Here is a 27,591-nt window from a genome sequence, read left to right as displayed (position 1 = left end):
GGGTCTCTAGGGATTCCTGCCTGTGAAACTGCCGTGCCCGTTTTCTACCTCAGATAGTTTCCAGGCTGAGGCCCGAGCTTCAGGCCCCGAAGCCTGAAGGAGATCAGTAGACTGAGACAGCAGGAGCCAGAGGGACGGCCCCAGAGAAAGTGCCTTTTGAATGTTCCCTCGACCATGGAGAGGAGCCTCAAGCACCATTTCCTCCTTCTCAGGAGATCGGCACCACGCCCCCACACACTCCCCTGCCTCACAGGTCCCTCGAGGCCAGGCCGGAGTCTTGAAGAGGCGGGGAGGAGAGGCAGATATTATGCAGGGCAGGAAGGTGCCCACGGGTCCAAGTGGCAAGGGGTGGAGGGGCTACACACACCCTTCTTTCTTCCGCGATAAAAAAAACAAAAACTTTACCTCTTTTCGCTGCCTCCTTCGTCTCAAAGAAAGGCATAGAGCTGAGAAATGGTCCCTCTGCTGTGCTAAGCTCTCAACTTAGAGGAGGTTAGACCTCTTGGCTTTGGTCTTCCCTTGCCCTTCATTCCGTGAGAAAGCGAAATGTGCATGCAGAAGGGAACGCAGAGCTGGGGGCCATCTGCACTCCAGAGGGCAGTGGTTCCCTCCGGTCAGCCTGGACGGTCCCTGGGCCTGGAGGCTTCAGGCCAATGGGATGCTCCCTCCCTCGACCTCCCCGAGCCTACTTCGGAATGATGCTCTGTGGCCAAGCAGGTACCAAAGGATAAATGTGCTATATTAACGTGAGTACGATGGACAAATGCACTGCAGTAGTAAGCACGTCATAGATACATAGAATATTGTCTCTCTAGTCTGAACATAGATAGAAAATAAGTTATACTTGTTTTTGTTTTCCATCACAGTAGGAGGATAGCATACAAAGTGATTGGTTCAGTGGCCACAAAGCAAGCCAAGGGAGAAACCATAAAGGAGGGCGTAGGGCACGGAGAATGGTGGCGATGTGCCAAGGACGCTGCAGAGTCGTGGGGGCTCCTGCAGGGAACAGGACCTCAGACCTCTCAGGTCAGCCTTCTGAGTTAGCACGAGGTCCCACTTGATGACAGCCGGTGGCTGCATCTGAGCTGGGATGATTCAGGCCCCTGGGTGGGCGGCGGAGCGGGGACAGGCGCAAACAGCATCCAGCAGGCCAGCCCACTCTCCCGCTGGCGCTATTGGACTTCTGTGATTTTAGGAACACGGGCCGCAGAGCCAGACGGCACGGTTTGCTTCTGTGATGTGACAGATGGCCAGACTGATGGCCCACCACATGCTGGCTGGCCCTCCTCCCTCACCAGCCGGCTCTGGGGGGCCGAGGTGCCCTGCGTGCTTGGCCTGTTCTCCAAGGTTCATAGCCCACTAGCGATGCTGGGATCCTGCACATATTGCCACAGCAGAAGGAAGGGTCTTAGGTCTTGGCTCTGAATCCTTTCTCTACCACATGTGACCTCTGTGACTTCGGGAAGGTCACCTGAACTCCTCTGAGTCTCAAGTTCCTCATCTGCAAAGTGGGGGGGGGGGAACTGATGCTTACTTCCTTGGGGGCTGGCAAGGGCCGAGCGGGATGCTGTATGTAAGGTGCCCAACACGGCTGGCTCCTGGCACACAGGAGGGGCTGGATACATGGGAGATGGATCTGAGCTTCCAGACATCAGGGCTGGGTGAGAAAACACCAACCTCACAAAATCTGGGGAATAAAGCCACCTTGAGTGGCTTAGGGTTGAGGATTTAGGGCAATTTCTTTACCTTCTTTCCTGCCAATTTTTTCTCCTCTCTCCAGGTCTGGGATTCTTTGAAATGAAGTAGGGGTAGGGTTCAAGGGCAGGTTTGCCGAGGCAGACACAGCCCGAGCCTAGGAAAGCACACAGCTCAAGGTCGTGTCTCTTCACATCTGGGACCAGGTAGAGGATGCTTCTTCCTTCCCCGCCATCCCTCCCGCCAACCCCTGCTCCCCACAGCAGCCCCTAACTCCCATCTCTCAGACCTGGACCATTTTTCCCCACTGGGAAGCCGAAGAGTGGGGGACGGCACTGAAAACAGTGAGCGCCTATTGAGTGAGAAGCATTTTCCATCTGTTCTGAGCCCAGGGAATCTGGAGGTGGATGGGCCACCCGCGGACAGGTGAACTGCCTCTGCAGGTGGTGGGAGATGGGAGGGAAAGAGGGATGGAGACCTGGTCTTGAACCTGGGGCCCTGGGAGCACTCCTGTGCTTCTACCAATGCTGAGAACTTGGAGATGTGTCCAAAGACCAGCCTGGAAGCCTGGGGCTCCCTGTCCCCTCTCATCTGCAGTGTACTTCTCAAGATCTGTGTGTGTACGTGTGTGTATCTGTGTGTGTGTGCGTGCGCGCACACACGCACACATCTCATTCTCCCCCGTCCCCTCTAACACCTGCCCGCCCTGAACCTCCTCCTCCATCCATCACTCAGCAACTTTCCTCTTGGATGGAGGCAGCAGGTGGGCGGGCAGCTCGTTGGGCAGCTCGTGCCCCTCCAGCTTGACCTTGATCAGGTGGTTGGCCAGTGCAAACTCCTCGTCATCCAGCATGCCGTCCTTGTCGATGTCAGCCAGCTTCCAGATCTTGCCCAGCACGCTGTTGGGCAGCTTGGAACGCACCATCTCCTTCTTGGCATTGGCCCCTGTGATCTTGCCGTCCACCGGTGACAGGGTGTAGAAGATCTCGTCGTACATGGGCTTGTCCCTGGCCACCACCCACTCGGCGTCATCGATGCCCTCCCCAGCCCCCTCCCCGTAGCCATGCCCGAAGGGGCCATGCAGGGTGCCCTCGAACGCCCCGCCCTTCACCATCTGCACAGGCCGCTGTGTCTCCTCCTGCCGCACTAGCACCATGAGCTGGGCGATGTCGTGGGCCAACATATCATCCACCACCTCCAACAGCTTGCTTTTCAGTGGCTGGAATTTGCTAAAGTCCTGGGCCTGCAGCTGGTCCTGGGAAGAGGAAGAGAAAAGAAGGTGAGCGTAGGAGGCAAGGGAAGGAGCTATTTCCCCTTGTTGGGGATGCTGCCTTCTGCTAATGCTGGAATGTTCACAGCCCTGGAAGCTAAGCTGATCGCAAAATAATGAAATATTGAAAAGATATGAGAGAGGAGAAGAAAAAAAGGCACAGTGGCTCTTGGTGGAAGTTTTCAGGAGAGGACAGTCGCAGGGTCTAGGGAAGAAAAGGAAATGGAACAAATATTGGTTTGATCCATTTATCTGGATTCCCTTTAATACGCTGGAAACAATTACATTTCTCTTTCAGCTAGTTTTGGCTATTGAAGGATGGTTCCTGAATGCTTTGTCCTCTGAGACCGAGGCGTATGTGTCTCTGTGCTCTAACCACGGTGGTAATACTGGGGAACACTGCAAATGCCTCACTGCGTGATCTCATTCGCTCTTCCGGGGCCTTTCAGAGGGAGGGGAATCACATTCTATCCCCATTAAGGGAAGGAAAGACGGAGGCACAGGCAACTGAAAACAAATCCTAATAGAAGCCAAGGCTCATCTCCAAACCAGTGATTCTTACTCATGCTGCTCATCGGAATTAGCTGGAGAGTTTTCAGATACCTGCGTCTCCCCTGAGGGTTCTGACACAGTAGACACAGGCAGGCAGATTCTGTAAAAGCCTGCCTTCCCGGGACACCCACACCACATGGTGGAAGAAATATGTTCCACTTGGCGCATCTCTGCGATTTTGAGGCGTCTGAGTCGAGAACACCCGGCTGCTCCTTGGCCTTTTCAGTGACAAGGTGAGAGCTTTCTGCTCCGGCCGTTGGCTCTGACCACAACAATCTCAGGACACTGGGCAGAGGCCAGTGCACAGAAATCTCAGGGACAAGCACATCGAGTTCCCGGCAGAAAAATTCAGAAAACACCCACGGTGACATTTTAAGAGCGAGTGTCAGCCTGTGCGTTTCTCACCTCCCCTCTAAGGCAGGGCCAAGCCTAGGAGGCAGGTGGGGGCCGGTGGGGGTGTGCAGGGCAGAAGCAGACTAGCCCAAGGTCCCTGGCATCTCTCTCAGCCTGTCCACGTCGAGGTGTATCTGGTGGGCTCCCAAACGGGCAACCTAATATCTTCCAGGGGGCACAGTGGGTGCTCCCATCACCCCACATCGATGGACCGCCAGGCGGCCATTTACATGGTTGGTTCAGGGCACCGGACAACAGATCCTAACGTGTGACTGGCAAACAGATAAGAAGGTGAAATCTGTATGCGGCAAAAGGATTCCTCACATTAAAAATGGGGTCGTGTGGTCCCTTTCGAATGCTATCTTCCTAAATGTTTGGTTCTAGAGCACAACATTCTTTTCTGATTTTAATTTGTTTATTTTAGAGAGAGAGAGTGCACGCGCGCACATGAGCAGGGGAGAGGGACAGAGGGAGAGACAATCTCAAGCAGGCTCCATGCCCCCAGCATGGAGCCCGATGCAGGGCTCGATCCCACGACCCTGGGATCGTGGCCTGAGCCGAAATCAAGAGTCGGACGCTCAACCGACTGAGCCACCCGGGCGCCCCCAGATCATTACCTTCTTAACAGAAAGAGAAGCTGAACGTTGAAGTATTCCAAGCCACAGCTGAGTGACAAACCTGAGTTATGTTAAAGTAATTCTGCAATTAGTAACTGGCTTGTGGTAGGTGGTTCCAGGAATGAATGGATACATGAACGCATGCACTATTTGAATGTCTATTTTTTTCTCTTCCTTTTAGCACATAGGAAACTAAAAATGCCTGTTTGGGACCGTACTGATGTTCTGAACCTCCAGTCTTAAACTGAGAAACGATCAAAAGATCAAAATCAGCAACGAGAGCAAAAAACAGTTATTACAACTACATGTGCTGCTCTTCTTAAAAAAATTCCCTAATTCTCAGAAACCTTTTTTATTTTTTTAATGTTTATTTATTTCTGAGACAGAGACAGAGCATGAATGGGGAAGGGGCAGAGAGAGAGGGGGACACAGAATCCGAAGCAGGCTCCAGGCTCTGAGCTGTCAGCATAGAGCCCGACTCGGGGCTCGAACTCACAGACCGTGAGATGATGACCTGGAGCCGAAGTCGGACGCTCAACCGACTGAGCCACCCAGGCGCCCCAGAGAAAGCTTTTATTTTTAAATAAAATAACTAACTATTTTAACTATTTAACAGCCTAACTCGAGGCTGCGTTTTAAGAGCCAGGCCCTGGGCTAAGCACCTGGCAAATATTATCTCACTGATGATGCTCATAGCATACATCTAAGGTGGGTGCATCGGAGCCTGAGGTTACAGATGAAGAGTCAGAGTCTCAGAGAGGATCCAGTTAGCATTCGTGTGGTGGCTTCTCGCTTGGACTGTGGGGATATTCTGACTTTTCTACCAGCAGCCTGTGTGAACAGCACACTCAGCAAACTGCCAGCCATTAATTGCACAGGTCAGTTAGCTTTGTAGACCTCAGTTGGCTCCTCTGTAAAAGGAGGAAGAAGAACGCCTCCCTCAGAGGACCCCTTTGGGGACTAACGTGAGAAACCAGGTGTGATGGTGCTAGGCCAAGATAGGAGCCCATGGTGTACCCCGAAGAGAGCAGGCTTCAGTGCACACTTCTGTTTCTTCATGGCTTGTGTCCCAAACTGCTCCCAAGTGGGAGCTCAGAGGTAAACTTAGGCACTCGAGGGCCTGGAGACCCCGTGTCAGGTGACATTCCGTATCACGTGGCATGGCAGGGATTCCAAGCTTGTGGTGGCCGTGACTGGGCGAGGTCTAAACTGGAGGTATCGGGTCCCAAGCATCAGGATACCCCAGCCTCCCTGGGAGCAGTGGGGCTCTGTGTTCTCCCCAGACCCAGGTAGGACACCTGCTGGGCCAGCGGTGGTCCAGCACGGAGGGCAGACCTGGGGCCATCTCCTTGCCTTCTGATTCTGGGCAGTCGGACTGTCCCTTGTCCTGGAGCCCCAGGCCCCTAGTTACCTGCATCCTTTTCAGGTTGGGAAAGTCCCCAGGTGAGATCTGGTGCTCGCGCTCGATCCGGCCGTAAATCTCAGCCAGGTTGTTCACCAGCTCCTTCTTCTTGTTATCCTTTCCGAATACCGACGGCATCTCCTTCTTCAGGGAGCTGATGATGTAGGCATGAACCTGAGAACCAGGAGAAGAGAGCAACCTTCCGATCAAGACCCTTGATCCATTTCTTCCCTCCAGGGTGGCTCTGGCCCCCTCTCTTCCCATAAATCCCTCCTCCTGCTGCTACCTCTGCAATCATTTCTATCTCACCCCCTTGCTCTCTCATCGCTTGCAGCGCTGAGCTGTTTTCCTAGATCACATGGGAAAGGTGAGACTATGGGGGGAGGTTAAGGTCAAGGCAGTTATAGGGATGGTAATACTGGTAATGACGTTGAGGACGAGGAAGCCAGCAACAGCTAACGTTTCCTGAGCACCTCTAACGATGCCAGGCACTGTGACGGAGCTGTTACATTCCTTACCTTACTTCACCCTCCAACCCCTTCATTTTACAGACATGGAAAGAGGCACAGGGAGACTAAGGACCTTGCCAGGTTGGGATCACATTTCATAAACTCCAATCTGGCCACCTGATGCCAGGGCCTGTGACCAGAACCACCACACTATCCTGCCCCCAGCTACTGGGGGGGCTCAGCTGGTGCCCATGATGCAGGAGCTAGAGGACACCGACCACCCCCTGGCCCGCCCCAGCAGGCGATAGCTCAGGGTTGCAGGCGGCAGCCCCTGACCGACCCACCCCGAACCTCCCCGTCTTCCGGGGGACAGCCTCACCTTGGCCAGCCTGGCTCTCTTGATGAGGTCGTTGAGCTTGCGCAGGGCAGCATTTCGCGGCAGACTCTGAATATCTCGGAACAGGTCCTGCTCCTCCGCCTCGAAGAGCTTCCGGTTGTCGGGGATGAGAAGGGGGTGGGACCAGAAGGAGCCGATGTAGACCCGGATCACCTCCGGGGTGTTCACAATCTTCCCCAGGGACCACATGAGGGCCCCGTACACCCGCATCAGCTGCTGCGTCTCGATCTGGTCCGCCTTGTTCAGCACCACGCGCATCTTGTCCTCGTGGTTCTTGAGGGCCTTGATGACCTCTGAGAACTCGTCAGAGATGTCCAGCTTGTGGGCGTCAAAGAGCAGGATGATGCGGTCCACCCGCTCGGCGAACCACTCGAGGACGGCCGCGAAGTCGTACCCTGTGGCAGAGGGGCGGTCAGGAGGGGGGGGGGGGGGGCTCCGTGGCACAGGGAGGGGCCTGGGGACAGGAGGCCAGGCACTGGACACAGAGTCTAGGGAGTCATGCCTGGGTTCCAGCCCCCCACCCCCCATGTCCACTCTTTGGCCTTGAACATGTTAGCGTTCCTGAGTGTTCTCTCACCCATAGATGGACAAACTAATAGCACCTGACTAATGGAATTATAAGGACTAAGTACTCTCCGAGCCCAGCACATAGTTATTAGTAACATCATTATTCCCATTTAGTCTTCTTGTTCAGGCAAAGAGGCTCTTTCCATTCAGCGACAGGGCTCAAGAAAGTGCTTCGGGGGCGGGCTCTGCCCAGCAACCAGGCAGGGGCCTGGTCAGTGCCACGGAGATACGGGGGCACAGTGACTCAGCCAAGACCACCTTGCTTGTAGGCAGCCGCTGGGGCACAGAACCCAGCTCTGCAACCCCAAGTTCAGCTCTTGTTCTGGCGGGCAAGACGTTCACTTCATGGCCCCATTTCACCCCCTTTGAGATACGCAGGATGAGGAGACTCACCCCGGCTTTTCAGAGGAGGAAACAGGTTCAGAGATGAGGTGACAGTCAAACGGCCCCTAAACGGTGGGGCCAGGGCTGGACCGCACCACCTGGGCCCTGGGCTCCCCGCACATGCGGAGGGCAGCTGTCTTGCACGTGGCTACCTCCCTGCCTCTCCACCCTTTCTCCTTCCCTCCCCAGGGCCCAGGCCCACCCAGTAGCTCCCACAGAGTCCAAGAGGCCTGTGCATTCCTGCTCCAGGCGAGCCTGCAGCCTGCACCCACTCTCCTGCTCTCTGGAGCCCAGAACCGGCAAGCCTGCCCCCCTTGGTGGCTGGGGAGGGCAGCAGGGATCATTCCCAACTGTGGCTGTGGCGTGCAGGCCTCGGGCAGGGCAGCCCAGAGAGCATGCTGCAGCTCCTTGTAAACAAATCCCAGAGTGGCCACTCCCAGTCAGCTGGGCAGCTAGAGTCCAGCACTTAGTCGACAAGGAAGCAGAGGCTCAGAGAGTGCGCAAGGCCCCCAAGGGAGGGGTGGAAGCAGGGTCATGTCTCCCCACCCCAAATCAGGCCCTCTGGTCACCCCTCCATGGACTCAGGAAAGCAAAGGGGCCGAAGGCGGGCGGGGGGGGGGGGGCGCTGCAAAGGCTTGGGGGGAAGTAAGGGCAAGGCTGACCAGCCCCCACTTCGGGGTGGGGAGGGACAGTAGTAGCTCAGTGTGGCCAGAAGATGACGGCCCCCTGCCCATTCCTGTCAGCCCAGTGTTCTTGAGGTAGGGTGTGCTCCGAAGGGGTCGCCTGAGTAGCACTGGCCTGGCAAGCTTACTTCTAGTTTCTGTTCAGCCATTAAGGTGCTGTGTGTTCTTGGGCAAAGAGCCTTCCGTCGTCGCTGGTCCCCGGTCTCTCTGCCTGTCAAAGCAGGGAGCTGGACAGGAAGACCTCTGAGCTTCCCTTCTCCCTGCTTCTAAGACCAGAGGGGTGAGGGTGGAGAGCAGGACGGATGAAGGGGAGACACGAGGAAGTCCTTGCCAGACCGGGAGAAAGGAGGCTGGGGGCCTCTGTCTTAAACACCTTGGGGGGGCCTGTGTGAAATCTGCTCTTGCTTGAGGACAGGCTTCTGGAAACCTTTTCTGGGATTTCATAAGCACAGAGGCTTCCTATTCATCTTCCCACTTTTGCAAATTCTGCATGCTGTGATGAGTGCTATCAAACTGCAAAGTCCGTAATGCCAGGTGCTTTCTCCCGAGGTTTGGCCACGAGGACCGGAGGACCAGGTGATGAGGGCGTAGGCTTCCTCAGAAGCTCAGCCTTCCTGCTCCCAGCTATTCAGAGCCTAGCAGCCTCCAGGACAGGTAATTGTCTCTGGGATGGGGGGTGGGGGGCGGACAGGGCTTAGGCACATCCAGGAATGGGAGCATCTGAAAGGCACAGATGGACCCATTAAGCAAAAGGCAGGGAACTAGCTCTCTCATTTATCTTCCGTGTGACCTTAGCAAATCTGAACCTCAGTTTTCTCAGGTGTCAAATGGGGATGATAACACCTGACCAATGAGGGGTCAGTGATAGAGCCACGGCAATAGGATTCAAGAGCATAGGGAGGGCCTGGATCAGTCTGGAGGCTCTGCTCTAATGTCTGGGGTCATAGGTCCCCTTCCCTGGCTGGTCTTGGGAATGGCTCTGAGACCCCCCAGCAGGGACTCGTGAGCACCTGCAGCAGCTCAAGGGCTTATAAGACACGAACTAGGAGGTGGAGGGAGATTTAAGCCCCGAGAGACTGAGCAGCAAAGCTGGTCTTCCCGGAAACCCTGGGATTACGTGCAGCAAGTCTGGCTCCAGGAGATCTGGTCTGCAGGCATCAGGCCCAGAGGACTGGAAAGAAAGCATTTCTAAGTAATGCCAGGCAGGAGGAAATCAATGAGACAAACACAATAGGCAAGGCAACTCCTTAATCACCCACCGGCTTCCCGCATATTCTGAAGAGCAAAGCAGGGACGCTGACAGGCAGCACATTTCTTTGTATTTTCAACCACACCATCTCATTTGATCCTCATAACTGTCCACATGCCAGGAGCTACACAGGGCACACACATCTTACAGGAAGGGGAGGGGACAGAGAGGTTAGGGGCTGGCCAAGCTCACACAGGCAGGTTGTGGCGAACTCGGGACTAGACCCCAGACCCTTGACTCGGGTCCACACTCTCTTCCTATGCATAGCCATGTGTGAGGCTGGAGCTCAGAGGTCTGAGCCCTCAAACCAGGCACTTGTGGTGGGTGCACAAAAGGTCCTATCCTGCCTCCCAAAATCCCTTTTGAGATTTAAAGACATTTTAGCAGAAGAGAAATAAAAGGGCATCAATTTTCAAAACGTGGGAAGAGTTCAGATGCCAATGGGGAACAAACACCACACTACATGCCTCTGAGAAGTAACCTTGGAAGTGGCCTGAGAGACTCATCATAGGCCTCCGATGACCATAAGGCTGCCGGCAAGCCCTTGTGACATGCCTCAGGACTCTGCTGCTCTGCCCTGGCTCGTGGTGCCCACACAGGAGCATAGATACAGCATGGAGTCTGGGGCCCCACTCCAGTGAGGGTCCAGGGACAGACCAGGCACGTGAGGCTGCCAGGACCAGCCTGGACCCTCCAAGGTGCCCCCGGGGGGACCGGAGATGAGAGCCAGCCCCATTCTACTCCCCAAGCTCCTCCTGGGCAGGTGATGATAAACCACTCAAAAGCCACTAGACTGGGTCTAAGGAGACCAGCCTGCGTTGCAGCTTTATAGCTCGGGCTTTTCCCTGCCTGTGGGGATTCTAGCTGACAAGTAGCCAGGAAATGAGGGTCCCAAGTGTGAGGACACTCAGGCTTCCGGAGCCCCTCCCACTTCTGCTGCATTTTGCTTCTTCCCAGTAATGAGCCTGGGGCTGGGCACATCCTGTCACTTCCAGGAACTGCCTCCTCTGCCGCCCATCCCAGGTCATCTTCATCCAGAGACAAGTGCTGGCCCAGGACCTCCTGAGCTCAGATTCCCGGACATCCCCTGCTTCCTTTCTCCCCCTCAGACACCCACCCGAGGCCTGGGCGCAGGGGCCATACCCTGAACAAGGGCCACGCTTCTTCCAGCTCTGGCCCAAGGCTGGGTGCTCCATCCCGTGAAGCTTGAGGCCTGGGGAGCCCTTGGGAGCAGCTCACTTTCGAGAATGGGGCACCCTGGGGCCACCGGGCGAGAGGCGGCTCTGTGCAGATTTGATAATGGTGCCCCTTTTGGCTGGTGAGACACAGCACTGTGCCTGGCATGAAGCTCAGTGAATGGAGTGTGGGCTGGATTGTAGGCTCTACGCGCCTCTCTGCCGGGTGAGCTTGTACAGGGCACGACCCACAGGGCCATGTCCTGTCCTGAGCTGGCTAGAGGAAGGACAGAAACACCAAATCTGTGGTATGGCCAAACCCAGAGCTCTGAGGGCCCCAGGCAAGAAACCGCACACAGAACATTTGGTTCTGTGCACACACGGGTGTGTGTGTGTGTGTGTGTGTGTGTGTGTCTGGGGGGGGGGGGAAGGGTTATTGGGAGGGAGGGGTGGGTGCGTATAGACGTGGGGGTGTATATGTGTGTAGGTATAAACCAGAACTGCCAGGTTCTATGGCAGAGAAAGGATGAGAGGTTCTGCATACTGGAAACTTTCCTGACACCTGAGGGTATCTGATGCCCTTTCATTCCTGGTCTCCTTGGAGCGCTGAGGGCAGCACTGCCCAGGCTGGCGATACAGTGCCAGTGCCCAGCTCCCAGCTCTGGTTTTTATCACAGGCTGCAGGGAAGGCAGAGGACTGACTGGCTTGTGTAGCCATTCGTGGGCCATCACTTCTAGAGGTCAGTGTGGGGTGGGAGGGGACAGGAAGGCAGGTAAGGAAACCAAGCACCCAATTTGCTGAGGGCAGCCACTGAGGTCCAAAGATGAAAGCAGGCAGGAAAATACAAGAACAGGGAACGAATGGAATGGGACAGGAGCTGAGGAAGGCAGGAGTCCCTAGAAGTAGGCTGCCATATACAGCTGCACAGGCTGTGCACTGCACAACTATAAGGGAGGCCATTCATACAGATTACTCATTACTGTATAATGGGCAACCCTGGCTGGCAGATAAAGGGGAGAGAAGGGAGCTCACTGTCATCCAGGCCCAGAGCTGATGTCTGGGTTTCCATTACCATCTGTAGGTAATGGAAGGTCCTATGATAGGTATCATTATCCTTGTTACAGAAGTGGACACAGGCTCAGGGGGAAAAATGTGGCCTGTTGAGACCCATACTGGTTCTAAAAACCGGGGCTTTGACCTCCCAGTCCAGTGCCCTTGGAAATCCCAGAGGCTGAAGTCCTCCCCGGGCCTACCTGCCAGGCTGCACTGCCTTACAGGTCTATGTGCCACCTCCCCGCTCCCCAGCCCCCAGGTAGTTCGGATTGAAAAGTCATGGCTCTCCTGAGCCTTCCTTAAGGACACCCAGGCGGCTAGTGTGAAACAGTAAATCCCCTTTAGGCCTAAACTCAGGATGGGCCCAGATGAAACTTGGGCAGGGCGGGGGAAGGGGGGGTGCTGGTAAGGAGGGAGGGGAGTATTTAGGGAAACAAATAGAAGCCACACGGAGAGCCACCAGAGCCTCCCCTCCACAAGGGTTGGACCCGAGCACCGCAGTGCTCACGAAGGTCCAGAGGAGAGGGTAGGTGAGCCTGTCTTCCCAGGGCCGTGGGCTCTATGTCTCCAAACCAGCTCCGCCTCAGCCCCAGCACCACCCGGAGCCCAGGCTCCCCCACTGACGTCCCACTGATTACATGGCATGTTCACACAAGGCCCTTCCTTTCTTCTTTGCCCCTCGTCCCAGGTGTCACCTCCTCACTGAAATGGGAGGGAGGCGCAGGGCATTTTTGTTGGGGCCTCTACCTACCCCTGCTCCCACCTACTCCAGACTGAGGTCCTGACAGCAGGCTCTGTCTTTCCTGCAGGACAGACCGGGGTCCAGAGGCCCTGGAGTGGGCTGCTGACCTGAGGGCCTCTCCCGCCATCTTCCCTGTCTACCCTCTGTCAGGCTGGCTGTACCCACCCACACGGCCATGGGGGACACCCCCCCCCTCCTGACGCCCAGGGCTGAGCTGGGTCCTGCCACCCCAGAAAGCGACCTGCTCCCCGCAGAGAGGAAGCCGGGCCAGCTGGCAGGAATGCTCAGGGCGGCCTAGCTCCGAAACTATGGGCCTGTACCCAGGCCAGCACCAGTGGCACTTGGGCCCCCTTAGTACAGACCTGGGGGCACTGGCTTGTTGCCAGTGAGGCAGTGGGCTCTCCTCCCGGGGGGCCCGGGGCTAAGCGGGTGCCGGCGCCTGCAGGCCATGCCCTTGGCCTGGGCCCCACCATGGCGGCACAGACATGCTGCAGGACAGACCTTGGCGGGCTGCAGAGCACATGGGCCAAGGCACATGCGGGAGGGAAGCAGACAGTCAACTAAGGCCACTGCCCAGAGAACCTCTCTGCCAGTCCCAAGACTTTCCTTCCCGGAGGCTGACTTCTGAGTGCGGACTTGGCTCCAGCCCAGCTCCTGGCTCCAGTACTGGGGTGGGAGTGGCTTGGCATGGCTCGCCAGAGACACAGCCCAGAAAGGGCAGGGGGGCTACCCAGGGCACACAGCAGGAGGTGGTGGGAGAGGCTGGGGTGGGACGCCAGGGGCAGACTTCTAGTTTTGTACAGCATCGTCTAGCATTTTAGAGCTAGAAAAAAAACAGTGATGATGATGATGATGATGATGTTTTTCATGTTTACTGGGCACTTGCTACGTGCCGGGCAGAGGGCTTTTTGTACCTATATTATTTCTTTTAATCCTCAAACAAGCCTATAAGTAGAGAGAACAATTTCCCCCTATCTTACAGAGGCGTAACTGAAGAACCCTGCCCGAGCTCATGCAGCTAGGACGCGGCAAAGCAGGCTCGGCACGCTGGCCATCGGGCACCGAGGTTCCATCCGCTAACTGCCATGCCTGGGGACCTCCCTTAGTGAGCAGTTACCCCAGATCTGTCTGGAGTTTTCAAAGTGCTGTTACATACCAGCTCCCCACTCTTAGGCCCAGAGCACGCTTGCCTCCCCACGTCACTGGATGAAGTTCTCTGCAGGTATATGCCTTCCCTGCAGATCTCCCCAGGCCAGGGACCACAGGACCTTCAGAAGCAAACCAGGTCTGGCCCGGGGGTGGTGCCTCTTGGGGAACGAATCAACCCAATGAGGTAAATAAGGCAGATAATCGCTGTGTCCTTTTACAGAGGAGGAGACGGAGGCCGGCTGTCGCCTGAGCCACAGTGGACCCAAACTGTCCCCTGGCCCCTGCCTAGGACTGTCCCCACAGCACACCAGGTGGTGCCAGCTCATCAAGGTAGGGCAGGGTCCTGGGGGGGTCTAGCTCATATATATATGTATATATATATTTAATGTTTATTCATTTTTGAGAGAGAGCGCACGCAGGGAGGGGCAGAGAGAGGGAGACCCAGAGTCTGAAGCAGGTTCAAGGCTCTGAACTGTCAGCACAGAGCCCAATGCGGGGTTTGAACCCACGAACTGTGAGATCACGTCCTAAGCCGAAGTCGGACGCTTAACCGACTGAGCCACCCAGGCGCCCGGGGTCTAGCTCATAGTACGGAAGCAAAAGAACATACCGGAAAGGACACAGCACAGAGCCAGGGTCCATCCTCGCAGGTGTGTCGCTTACCTCGGCTGATCCTCTGTTTCTCCCCGGAGAGGATCCCTGGGGTGTCGATGACGCTGATGCTCTCCAGCACCGGGTTGGGCAGCTGGGCACACACAAACCTGCACGGGGCGAAAGCAAACCCGCGCTGTCCTCTCACTGGCTCCCGCACACCCTCACACGTGCAGACGCACGCCAGCCTTCCCAGCCCTGGGGGGCGGACGTCCAGAAGCCTGGCTGCCTTCTGACGCCGACCCCCAGGCTCCAATCCAGACTCAGCCTTGGCACCAGGCCCGGGACCTGCACTTTGAGGAAGCTCCCTGGCTGATCCTGAGGCAGCCATGGTCCTGAATTTGTGCAGCCCTGCTATCAGGGACACTAGGATGTCCAAACCTCAGTCTCTGGCCCCACAGTGCACAGTCCGGTGGGGAGAGGAGGCACGTGTGTGGGCCACCACAATATGAGGTGGGATGGGACCAGCATGTCGAGGGGGGTCAGGTAAAGGGCTCGGGAAATCCAAGGTGCAGAGATGGCTTCCAGGGATGGCTTCTTGGAGGACGCGGCTCGGGAGCTGGCCTTGATGAAGGAGTCCCACCACCCGGGAACATTTATTTGGGCTTCCAAATGCACCTCTATCGAGATAGTAGTCAAGCCTTGTGAAAGGAAATATTTCTAGGGCTACATCCTGAAGTCTCAGAACACCAACTGGTAAACCTAACGTAGGCTCTTCTTCAAGGCCCCTCTCTTACATGCCGTTTTTGGCAGAAGCCAAGAAGGGGTCTTACTATCTCAGGTTCAGCGGGCCTCTGCTGCCCAGCGAGATGGCAGAGAGGCAGGGTAGGTGAGGAGGCTGGGACACGCGGACGGGGGCATTAGGGCATTAGGGAGGGCTTCACAAAGGAGGCCAGAGTGGCCAGAGTGGGGCCAAACAGGGAGGCAGGGTTCACATCACGGGGGCCTTGAGAGGTCTGGGTTTTATACTGAGGGCAACAGAAACCCATTTATACTGAGGAACATTTTACGCAACAGAGTGACTCGGTCAGATACGACGGTTGTCAGCAAATCCAGTTCAGTTCGTCAGATCTGTATGGAGTGCTTGCCATCTGTATGGAGTGCCGGGTGCTGGGCTAGATGATGGGCTGGAAGAGAAAATGGCACGGCCCCTGCCCTACCGAAGCCCACGGCTCCTCAGGCTCTATGGCACACCCAAGTATCCTACAAGAAACCCCACATTTTGCTGAAGCTGGCCTGAGCCGGGTTTCTGTCACTTGATGACCAGGTAGCCATGTGCGTGGGGGCTGGTTGGGGGCGAGGGCTGTGACTGAACCTTCACCCAAGCTGAGCTCCTGGAGTGAGAAGGGCAGGGGGCTGAGGGTGGACCCAGTGAGGGGGACACTGGGTCACAGGAGCCAGAGAGAAAGGGGACAGAGCCGACAGGGAGGCCGCAGGAGGGCCAGGGAGCTGAGAGGGAACAGTGGCTGAGAGAGACCCATACCAAAGAGAGGCGGGGTGAGGTAATGGTGGGAAGTGTCCGCTGTTCACCATCACTGAGAGGTCATGGTGACCTTCACATGGGCAGCTGTGATGGGGGAAGCCATGCTCCCCAGGTGGTGGGGGAAAGGAGTTAATGAGGAGGTCTGGTCAAGAAACTTGAAGGTGGTAGGGTCTGCTCCAGGGCTGTCAAGAGGAGATATTTCTACATGGGAGAGGGGGGAGAGGGTGGTCTCATTGGAAAGAGGGAATCCCTGATGGCATGTTCCCTGAGGAGCTGGCCCGGAAGCACCTGTGGGGGGGAGAGGAGGTAGATGCAGAGCCGAAGAGAGGACGCAGCTCTCTGCAGACCGGTGGAAGGGGGCGGGGACAGAGGCAGGGGAACACTCCACGGATGCTGGCTTCCACTTTCTCTAGAAGAGGAGGCAAGGCCATCTGCTGAGGGAGAAGGAGGCTATGGGGGTTGGAGCATGTTTGGAACACGACCCCTGGGCAGCACTGAGATGGGAGCCAGAGGTTGTGGTGCAGCCTCCCTGGGTGTGGCTGCGGGGAACTGGAGGCGCCTGGAAAGGGGCTTCCTTCTCCCCTCATGTCCTTCCAATGGACACGGCTGGCAGATTCCCCCTCCAACATCAGTCTAACCACCCGTCCTTTCAGCTCCTGAGTGCTCTGGGAGGAAGGCGCAAACCTCACAGTGCTCGGTCTTCTGCTCCTAGGGCTCTTGCAGCGAGCCATATTCTTCCATTCTTCTCTGCTCACTGGGGTTTTTCCCCCAGTTTTCTCCTGCCTGAGATGTCCTTTTTTCCCACCCAGACCCTGGAAAGGGCCATTTCACTCATCATTGACCAACCCATGTCACATGCCAACTTTCCCTCAGAGGCCGCGTCAGTCCTCTTGCCTGGGAGAAGCATATTACTCTTAGCCTATTTTACAGACGGGAAAGGCGAGGCATAGAGCAATTAGGAAATTTGTCTAAGATCCATGGTGCCGTTTTGATAGGATTTGGGCCCAGATTATCTGATGTCAAAGCCCATCATCTCTGCCTTTACTCTAAATACCTCCTATTAAAGAAAGTAGTTCAAATTGTTTAAGTACAATGCACATGCGAAACTGTGGCGTGGCTCTATTATGACAAGCGTGACTGGGCGGCAGCCTGCATTCTGGTTACGTAGAATAATAACAGGAATGTTGGGCCAGCCTGCCAAGCATTCCCTACAGCTTTTGCCACTCACATTGACACAATACCCCTGGTGACTGCAGGCTTACCCTTGTCCCAGGGGAGGGGAGGTGACCTGTCCAAGGTCTCGCAGTGAGTTTAGTGAAGAGGCAGTGCTCAAACTCAGGACTTCCACCATCAGCCCACGGTTCCTTCCACCCAGTAAGAACAGCATCCAGGAATAGAGAGGAACCTTCCTCTACCTCCTTCCAGTTGGATGCAAACCCCTTCCCTAGTACAGTTGACCCTGGAACAATGAGGGTGTTAGGCGTGTCATTTCCCCCACCCTGCTCGGTGGAAAACTCGCATATAAATGGACCCATGCAGTTCAAACCTGTGTGGTCAAGGGTCAGCTGTATAGACAAAAGCTGGGAACTACCCAGAATAGCCCTCTCCACTTTCATTGGAGGGAGGTTTAGATTAGGGGGGAGGTGATCTAACTCCGGTACCCTTCCCTGCTCCATGATCCGGAATTAGCCCTATATCCCTAATCCGTAGTGACCAACTCAGTTACACTCCCAGCAAGAAAGGAACAACCAAGAGACGCTGGGTATGGAAAAGGCACCGAGCCTCCCAAACCCCTCCTCTTCCTTCCCATACTCCAGGAAGAAAAATAGAGAACACCCAGGACACGTGCTCCCTGAGCACTCACCTATTCAAAAAGGCATTGCCAAAAGCGTTCAGCTTCCTGAACGGTTTCTTAGGGTCCACCACCAGGGCGTTCCCAGGGATGATCCCTTCCACCTGTCCGTGCATCACGGCAATGAAGGAGTCGGTGGTCGGCTCGGGCCCAATCCGCATGCCTGGGAAATCCTGTTCCAGTAGGTACCTGGCAGAAAGATGCACGGTCGTAAGGTAGGGACTCTGTTCAAGCTGCACGTCTGCCACAGGCAGGTGAGGACGTGAGTCGTGGCAGAGGGGCAGAGGGACCGCGACAACATTCCGCGGTAGGGACGCGTTTTCACGGACGGAGAATCCAAAGACCTCTCGTGGAGGAAGTGGGATTTTAGCTGCACTTAAAATATCTAATCTGTCCCCCTGGTCTTTACCTGTTATCCTCTCGGAATCAGTAGTTGGAGAGCAAGGAGATGCAAGATTTGGCTCAGAAACAAGGTGTGGGTTGACACGGATTCCTGCAGGGGGCGCAGTGGATTTTACAGGTGGAGGCAGCCAGCTAAGATACCGGCAGTGAGGCTAGGTAGGAAAGAGACCATCCACAGACTGTGCAGGCTTTCCGTAGGTCCATATGCCAGCCATTTCATATGAGACATAAAGACAGCTCCTGCATCACCAGTGTGAAGGGACACTGTGCCAGGCCCATCTCCGTGCCGTCTACGAGCGCTGGTCCCACTGTCTAGCGTCACTATGAGGCTGTAGCCTGTACGTACATCTCTTTGCTCTTCTTCAGGCCTAAGCAGTGAGAGCCCAAGGCCACTGCCCCTCTCCACAGCCCCTTTTAGAAGTCAAGAGCAAAGGTGCACACGGCGAGCCAGAGAATGAAGAGAAGGAACACGGAGGCCTCCTGGGCCAGTGGTCCTCAGCCCCGGTGGTGCGTTTGAGCTACTGTGTAGCTGTAGCCAGTGGTGCCCAGGCCCCAGCCCGGAGGTGCTGTCCCCCCTGGCTCAGGGGTGGGGCTCGGGCCACCAGACTGTTCTAGGAACTCCCTTGAGGATTCTAACGTGCAGCCCGGGGGGACATCCTGCTCTAGACCAACCTTCCCATTTCACTGATAAAACCACTGACACCGGCACTCAATAGCATTTCCACCTGCCAGATACTGCGCTCATCACTTGGAGGACGTCATCTTCGACAGGCTTCACGGCGGCCCTATGGGCAGGAACTGAGGAAGCCGAAGCTTCGTAGGGTTATGTGGCTTTCTCCACGTTAAATAGCCAGTAGTACAGCTGGAATCCAAACCCCATCAGTCTAACACCAAATCCTTTGCTCTCTGGCCGTCTTCCGCCCTGACAGCAAGCTGATCAAGGCCCCACAGTTTGGGGCAGAGCTGGGACCGGAAGCCACGACTCCAGGGCCTGAGCTCTCTGCCCACCTTACACCTCCCCAGAACGGGCCTGGGGCATGGGTCCTGCTCTGCCCAGCAGGCTGGTAGCCGAGGATTTCCTCTGGCTCGTCGACATCCTCCTTGTGCCTTCGGGAAGTGTTCTGAGCTACTCGTTTACTCTGAGGCACAGGGCGGTTCGAGCTGGGTTGCTACGGGCTCCCTCCCCAAGGAGCCAGCAACGAGCTGCTGCCCAGGAGGCCACCCCCGCCCGCTCTGGAGGGTTTTCCGCCGCCTTGGGAAGACTCTCATCTCCCTCCCAATAATCCAGGTGTGAAGGCAGGATTCCCTCCCGTCAGAGGACCATTTTGAAAGCTGGCTCCTGGGTTGTGCTAACAATAAATGACAGCAGCTGCACACTTGGACAGTGCATCTGGCTTTCTCAAACACACCTTCGGGGCCTCAGAGGAGAGGTAGGGCATCTCAGCAGCCCGGGGCCAGCAACCCAGTCTCTCTAACCGTGAGGGACATGCCCTTCAGAAGGTACTTGCCCTCTGCGAACCTCATTACCTCGCTCCATAACCTGAGAGATTATAGTTCTGGTTTATGAAGCACCTGCCATATGCTAGATGTTCTAGACTTTCCGTGCCTTATCCCACTTCATCTTCCCATCTCTGATGTGAGCACCATCGTCTTTACCATCAAAATGGGCCTAATAAGAAAGCCCACCTCATAGTGTTGCATTAGACGCTAAGTGTTGCTTAAGACACTAAGCACTTAAACAAGCACCTGGCACCAAGATTACCACTCATTGTAAAAAGGAGGAGACACGGTCACACAATGTGCCCCAGGATATGCAGTCAGTAAACAGCAGAACTGGGATTTGAACCTGGCACGTGGGCTTAAGAATTCATGCTCCTAACCACTACATTCACTGTCTCCGTTCCCGCCTAAGGTCCCTCAACCAGGAAGTGCAAAAGGGCTGAGCCCCCCTAGGGGACCAGAAGGAGGCGTGGAACAAGAGGACCCCAAGGGGGAATGATCTGGCAGGAGGCTGGCCAGGGGCCAGGCTTCGATGCTCACAAACCCAGGAACGTACTCTTCTCCTGAACACCCACCTCTGGGGTTCACTGCCCAGTCTCCATGAGTGGGATGTGGCACACAGAAGTGGCTGCTATCGGGCACCAGAGCAGGGCCAGGGCCACTGGCTCTACAAGGCCATTCTCGGAACCTGAAGCTGCTTCATGAGAGTCAAGGCTGTGCCCGGGAAACCCCACCCATTCTTGCCTGTGCTGGGAAAGGGGCACCTGTGTGGGTCTGGGTATGGCAAGTGTGAATTCTGAGGCTGGAGGAGGGTGCCAGATGTCACCAAGGGCCTCAGGGACAGCCGAAATAGAGACGGACAGAAAGAAACATTTCTGAGGCAGCCCCAAGAATGCCCAGCCTGAAGAGGGCCAAATACAGTGACGAAGTATCTTCCTGACACAGGCACCTCAGATTCCAGCCCCGAGAGAGACGTGGTGTACCAGCAGATGAACAAAGGGTGACGCTTCCCAGCATCACAGAGGCCACTTTCCAGGATGTTCCAGAGCCGCAGCCTCAGGCAGCCAAGCGAGGGCCTGGAGGCTGGGCCCGCTGTCCTGGCGTCTCGGCTAAACCCACATGACCTCCAATTCGCTGACCACACACGGGTCTGGAGAAACACAGAATCCCACGAAGCCACCAGCAAGTCCAGGGACACAGTCGGGCCAGGCAGAGAACCCAGGGCTTGGTAAATTCTCAGGGACATCTGCGTAGGGCCTGCAGCAGCGAGCGCCCCCTTAACAAAGCCACCACTGTGTCCAGAAAGGAAAACCTATTGAGAGAGCTCATCACTGCTTCTCTATGGGGAGTGATACAGATCGCCTCTGTTGCCAGGCAAAAAAACGTTCCCACAGTAGTGTAAGAAAAGAAAAGTGAATTCAAGCCTGGGTGGGAATGGCTGAGATGGGGACACACAAGAATCAAGAGGGCCAGGCAGGCAGGGTACCCGCTGTGGGGTAGGTGTTGTTCTGGGACCTTTACCCAAATGACTCCACTTAATTGGTCCCAGATGCACCATGGGATGGCAGCATTATTTCAGTTCCACAGTTGAGTAAATTGAGATAGAGGTTGCTCAACTTTGGGGCCAAAGAACACTACTGAGAGGCCCTAAGAGCTGAAAAGATTTGGGTAGCCCTCCTCCCCCCAGCCATCCCATACAAAATGAATAAATACTAAACCACAATACAGGTGTAAGGAAGTCCCAGGAAATTCTGATTTTTCCCAGGAGGATGAGTTTTCTTCATGTTTTTTTTAAAGCAAATTATTTTCTAACACTTTCCTCATTTGTTTGTGTCCCGCTTGGCTGGCAATCTAAGCATGTGGCCTGCTTTACTGGTGACCTAAGCCCCCAGGGTAAAGGCGTGGGGCCAAGAATCTTAACCCGGTCTGCCTCTGGAGTATCCATGTCTGCAACAGCGGGGGCCAGACCTCAGGCTGCAGCTCTTACTTTACAGATCTTTAGACTTGAAAGGCACATGTCACTTTCTGCTCTGTGTTCTAGGTATCTGTGTTGTACATCTGTATCTTTGGTCTCAGTCTCGGGGTCTGAGCTTTTGAACGGGGTCAAAACAGTAATACTTGCCCTGTTGGGTAATACTGGCCTCAGGAGGTTTTAGGGACACCGGAAAGCACCCCATAATCACAAAGTGAGGTAGTGGAAGGGAGACCCTCGATGGCCGTGTTGAGGGCTGAGTCGGCTCTGTGCTCCACAGAGCAGCCACCCCTGTCCCCGTCACACAGCAGCCTCTGCCATGGGACAAAGCGGCCCCAGCACAGAGGAGACTCATGGCTGGGCTTTCGAGCCTCCCATTAGCCTCCCCTTGCCTCTGTCCACCCTGCCACAGGCTGACCCACCCAGTCCACGACTAACCCAGCACTGCCCACAGGATCCCCTTGCCACCCCTCCTCCAGCCCTTGGAGGTAGAGGCAAGATCCTTGCCTCCAAAAGGGGTTCCCCCCCCACTCCTGAGGGCCGGTCTCTAGGCCTCTGCTTATAGAATCAGCTTGAAAGGGGAGAGCAAATGAGAAAGCCCTAAGCACAATGCTTGGAACATAACTGGCACTATATTGGTTCTTTCCCTTCCTAACTGGAGAGTAGTACTATGAGGTGTTCGTTGCTATTCACATGTTAGAGGTGAGGAGACTGAGATTTGGACAGGTTAGGCCTTCCTGACAAGGCCTCTTAGCTAGGACTGTTGGAGCCTGGATTCTGCTGAGCCGGACTCTGCTCTTTCCATGGCCTCACTCCATTGTCAATGGGAATGGATGGAGGTTTCTCCAGAGGTCCCCTCCTGCCGGTGAAAGCTTCTCTTGATGACCTCCAGACACCTGACTTTCAAGGCAGATCTTAAGCCAGACCTGAGGCAGGTGGCCTAGGGCTGTCTACTCCCTTGAGTAACACTCAGGCCTTATAAGAGGTGGGCAGATTTCCACTCTGCCCCACTGAGGGACCAGCAGACCAGAGCCCTGATGGGAAAAGATGTCCCCTGACCTCAGCGGGAGGATAGGAGTGAGGTGTGGCAGGCACTGTGGCTGGCAGGATAGCCCTTGCAGAGGCCACTGGGTCTACGTGGAATGGTGGCCCCTGTCTCTAGTCGTTTGGCTTTCTGGAGGATCATCTTTCTCGTGGTGGTGATGCTATAAAGCTGGGGATGAGGCCTGGGCAGGGGGGATGCCAGGGCTGTGAGGAGAGATGGTGCAACACAGCCAGATGCTGAGTCACCTTTGTGGAAGGATGCAGAGAGCCCCCTGAAGAAGCGGGGGAGTCCAAAGCGCCCACTGAGTAGCCCCCACCTCACCCCTGCAGCCCCACCACGCGCTCATACTTCAGAGTCGGGGTCTCGTTGTAGAAGGGCCGCGGGATCCTCAGGACCAACCCAGACCTCCCTGTGCAGACCCAGGCAGCTTAGCTCTGCCAGCCTCAGGCCCCACACTTGATCCCACAGTCCTCTCCTTCAGCTCCGCGGCCGCCCAGCCAGGCCTCCCTTCTAGCCCACCAGAGCACCGGGGTCTTCCTCAGCCCCCGGGGCGGCCCCAGATGCAGCTCCGGGACTGGGGGGGCCAAGTGTGCAAGGGAGCAAGGGTTGGAGGCTGCCAGGGCCATTCAGACGAAGAGCGAAGGGAGGGGATCAGCAGAAGCAGGAGGAAGGCTGCCAGAGCCAGAGGGACACAGGGCGACTGTATCGAAAGAGGCAGCCTGTGTGGAGGGAGCAGCCGCTAGGCCAATTGATTGTTTATTTTGTGAGTCGGGGTTGCCGGGCCTTAGGCCAGGGAAGTTATTTCAGGCAGAGAGCATAGCACATTAATTAGTTATTAGAAGAATGTCCTTTTCTGCACGTTCTTCCTGAGATGAGAAATAGACCCTGTGGCAAGTGCATATAAATGAAAGTGGATGGACACTCAGGAGGCAAAAGGCCAAGGGCCAGGGAATGAAGAGGCAGGTCTGTTTCCGAGGGAAACATCCCTCACAGGTTCAGGCCTGGCCGGAGCCTGTGAATCACGGTGCTTCAGGCAAGAAGCAGGGGGAGGGAGCACGGCCTTAGCTACTCCAAGTGGAGCCTTCTTTGCTCTGGGGGAAGGGGTGTGGTCTCACCTTACCCTCTTGGCAACTCAGAAATAGGATTCTTAACACCAAAATTAAACATAAAAAAATTAAAAACAAAGCAAAACTGCACAACCCTTGGCCTAGTGATTTCACTTCTGGGACTCCCTGAGAAAACAGCGCAACGTGTGGAAAAATATTACGTGTAGAGCGAGTCGACAATAGCAAAAAATTAGAGACAACCTAAAACATGCAAAAGGAGCGGACAGGCTAATGAATAATTTGCATATACATATAGTGAAATATCATGCGGCTCTTAAAAATATTGCTTACAAAGACTTTTGAATTTCCATAAAAAATGCTCCTCCAAGTGAAATAAACTAGCATATAGAATTACGTTATGGCATGAGCTCAACGGTGTTATAAAATAGCTAAAAATACTAGAAGGATAGATATATACATATGATATTTAAAATGGTCTCTCCCGAGTCATGGGATTATGGGTGATTTTTTTTTTTCTCCTTCCTCAAATTTATTCTTGTCTCCATTTTCCAATGGGGGAAAAATAGCTGTTCAGTGGATTTAATGAAAAGGAAGGAAAAGATATAATTTGGTTTTGGAGGGATTCCCTATGCTGTAAGCCTTGCTACTCTGCTGGTGGGCTCGCCCTCAAGGTGGGTGGCTTTGACTGCGGGAGCTAAATTCATTTACTACAGGATCCAGGAGGGAGAACTTTTGTACTTGGGGGATAAGAAAGCGAGGGAACTGCCTCCCCCCACCCCTCTCCGGCCTTCCTGTCTCTCTTAGATAAGGAATAATCCTTGGGCAACTCGACTCTGCCCCTCTCTTAGGCCCAGTTAACAGCCAGCATGACTCAGGCAAAGCCAGGGGAGTGTCTCAGTCAAGAGGCACTTAAACCTGTCGGCTGCTTCAGGATCCTGCCCTCAGGGACACTCGCCTTTTCCCCCTCGCTCTTCCCTCCCACTCCGTGAACCCCTACTGGGAGCCTCCCATAGCTGAGACCCCAGGCAAGGCCTCAGGGAGCGAAGGCACAATAGCAAGTTCTGGTGCTACCAAAGGAGAAGCTCTAGATAATAATAACAAGGAGAAGCTCTAGATAATAATAACGCACTAAGAGTTATAACCGGGGCGTGTCCAGAGGGCCAAGGAGGGCTGTGCAAGGGCAGGAGTCATCTGTACATGGGAGGACGCGGGCTACAAAGGAAACCTTTGTACAGAACCTAGGTAGCTCTGAAGTGCCTTTGGCAGCAACTAAGGGAAATGGATCAGATCAGGGTTCTTGCCCTGAGATTACATGTAAATTTGTGTATGTGCATTTTTCTACAGACAGGGCCAAAGCTTTTGTCAGAATTTCAAAGGATCTCCTGACCTTTTAAAAAGTTGGGAAAGCAATGGATTAGATTCATTGCTAAGAGCCCTCGGGCTCTAACAATGTCAGCTACCCAAAAGCCAGTAGCTGCCCACCCCCTACCTCCCATACTTCTTTAGAAATCGCTCAGCCCCTCAAAGCCACGGAGCCCAAGGCTGTCCACCCTACAAAGAAAGGCAAGCCCGATCTGGTGTTCTGTTCCGACCGGACATGTCAGCACGGGGCAAGCCCTGCTCCCAGGCTTGTGTATAAGCTTCGTTGTTAGGGAAAATTGGTAGCTAGAAAATTAGGAAGCTGACTGTTAACTTTTCTGCTCTCCTTGCCAAGCAAAGCACAGTGCTTTGCATGTTGCAGGTGGCCCGACTATAGTAAGATTTGATTTGAATAGAAACAGGACCCCTGCCTTGAAACCTGCAGGAGATGAGCACCACTGATTTGGGGAGGCCACTGCACCCACTGCCTCGCTAGAGGGCTCTGACTCAACACAGAGGGCCAAGGAGCACCTGCAGCAGTTTGGCAATGGCTGTAAATGAGGCCAAAGAAAACCTCCTGGCCTTGAGAATTGTGTGGACTGAGGACTGGGTTAGGAGCCTGTCCTGTAAAGATGGGGAAGACTGTCATTACTCCGGTGGGCAATGCACAGAGCTCTCTGAATGCAGGGTGGACAAGCTGACTCCCCGAGGATCCCTCCGGCCCTAGGATTCTGTAACTCAAGGGAATAGATGACTCACCATCAAAGCCACAGGCATTTAGCCAAGCCTGTCCTCCCATGCATCTAGGACCAGCCTCCCAGGTGGGCCTCCTACCCAGTTAACACAGCATGGGACCGTCATTAAGCCCTCTCTGCCTTGGTCATTTCACCTGCCGAGTCAAGGGGCTGGCTGAGACGATCACCGGTGTCCCTTCCACCTCTAAAAGACTTTAATGTTATTACTAAGCCATTATGATCAAACAAGGGAAAAGAAAAAGGCATTCTGCTTCTGACACTGCTTCTGTCCAGTCTCTGAGAGACAGATGTAGGTCTGCTCAGAGAAGGAAACTGGTAAAAAGGACAAGTGGCACTACCCAGCAAGGGCTCCAGAGTCCCCAGCCCACCTCATCAGTGGCAACTACAAAGCCCCCAGGGGAGTGGCTGAGCCCTCTAAAAGGCAAGGGAGGTGGTCCTCGCCACCAAGGACATGTCCCTAAAAAGTGAGGGTGTGAGACTCCCCCATCAGCAAAAGGTGCTCTTGTGACTAGGAGCTTTCTCACTTGTGCCTCCTGGACCTCAGGTTCATCATCCATAAAATGGGGAGAATAGGGATGACTCTGAACTTCTAACACATCAAACCGACCTCTTGAGTCAAGGGCAGGGAGGCACTAGGTAGGGGAAGGGGCGAGGGCAGCAATGAAATCGTGGGGGTAAAGCTTTGGACACACAAACACCAGAATTTCTTCAGCGCCCTCACAACGGAAGTCTTCCGGTTTTTCCCCAGGCAGGAGGGGTCACCGGGAGGACCTAGGCGCGGGGCGGCTCACCTGATGAAGGTGGTCTTCCCAGTGGAGTACTGGCCCACCAGCAGGACCATGGGCTTGTTGTCGAAATCAGCATCCTCCAGGGCAGGCGAGTGAAACTCGTGGAAGCGGTAATGCTCTTCCAGGGGCAGCAGCTTGGTCTTGTAGAGTTTCTTGAGCCCCTCGCTCACCGTCTGGAAGACCTCGGGGTCCTTCCTCCGGCGGTCGTCGGAACCCAGCCAGCTGAACATCGCGGCCGCCGGTCGCCCCCCGCGCTCAGCCCCGCGTCGGGCGCCCTCGGCTCCTGGGAGAAGGGGCCCCGCAGGACCCACCAGCCGCTGCGAGCCGCGCCGCCGTGTCACCCGAGCGCGGGGCTCGGCCGCACCATGGCCGGGAGCGCGGCGCGGGGGTCCCCGGGGCGACGGGAGCGCGCCCTGCCCAAGCTCCTGGGGCCCAGCCCAGCTCCCGCTTCAAGCGGAGACCCAGGAGCGGGGGGGTGGGGGGAGCGTGGGGGGGGTGGAGAAGAAATTATCTGCGCCGGGCAGAAGGGCTGCGATCTCGGAAATGAAAGTCAAACCTGCAATTAAACTGCAAGATGCCGGGATGCGATGCCGGGTCCCCGATCTCCCCCCCACACACGGCTTGCCGACCTCCCCTGCCCGGGCCCTGGTGCAGCGAGAGGATGCTTCGGCTCGGCTCCTGCGCGGCCGGCCGGCCCAGGGGAGGAGGAGGAAGCGCTGGCCCGCCCGGGGACAGCTCAGCATCCGCAGCCGCAGCCCGCAGCCCCAGGCGCCGGTTTAAATGCCAGCCGTGCAGGAAGCGGGCTCGCGGAGGAAGTCCCCGAGTACTGGCAAGGCCAGCCCGGCCCGTCGGCCTCGGTGCCGAGAAGCTGAGCAGGGCGCCGCCATGTGTGTGGGCAGGCGCTCCGCTGGGGACCGGCGACCGCAGCCTGGGAAGGGA

The 27,591-nt window shown here is 55.6% G+C and overlaps 1 protein-coding gene across 1 annotated transcript; it reads right to left on the bottom strand.

The window, feature by feature from the left end:
- Nucleotides 1-718: 718 nt before the first annotated feature.
- EHD3 (EH domain containing 3) lies at nt 719-27,591 on the bottom strand. The gene is made up of 6 exons (XM_040496437.1): nt 26,656-27,591; nt 17,777-17,953; nt 14,442-14,539; nt 6,758-7,170; nt 5,939-6,103; nt 719-2,950 (listed from the first exon to the last, which is right to left on the bottom strand). The coding sequence occupies exons 1-6, from the start codon at nt 26,880-26,882 to the stop codon at nt 2,423-2,425; spliced, it is 1,608 nt and encodes a 535-aa protein (XP_040352371.1). The 5' UTR covers nt 26,883-27,591; the 3' UTR covers nt 719-2,422.

The sequence above is a fragment of the Herpailurus yagouaroundi genome, unplaced genomic scaffold (genome assembly GCF_014898765.1).
Source record: "Herpailurus yagouaroundi ecotype Mexico unplaced genomic scaffold, PumYag 188, whole genome shotgun sequence".
Taxonomy (NCBI): Eukaryota; Metazoa; Chordata; class Mammalia; order Carnivora; family Felidae; genus Herpailurus; species Herpailurus yagouaroundi.
This window is presented reverse-complemented; position numbering and strand designations above follow the sequence as displayed.

Excerpts from the sequence above, each read along its gene's own strand:
- EHD3 (XM_040496437.1), bottom strand. The coding sequence starts at position 26,882 with ATGTTCAGCTGGCTGGGTTCCGACGACCGCCGGAGGAAGGACCCCGAG. Across the intron at positions 14,540-17,776 it reads GGCAATGCCTTTTTGAATAG|GTTTGTGTGTGCCCAGCTGC; the intron begins GTGAGTGCTCAG and ends CGCCCCGTGCAG. Across the intron at positions 2,951-5,938 it reads CCAACCTGAAAAGGATGCAG|GACCAGCTGCAGGCCCAGGA; the intron begins GTAACTAGGGGC and ends TCCTCTTCCCAG.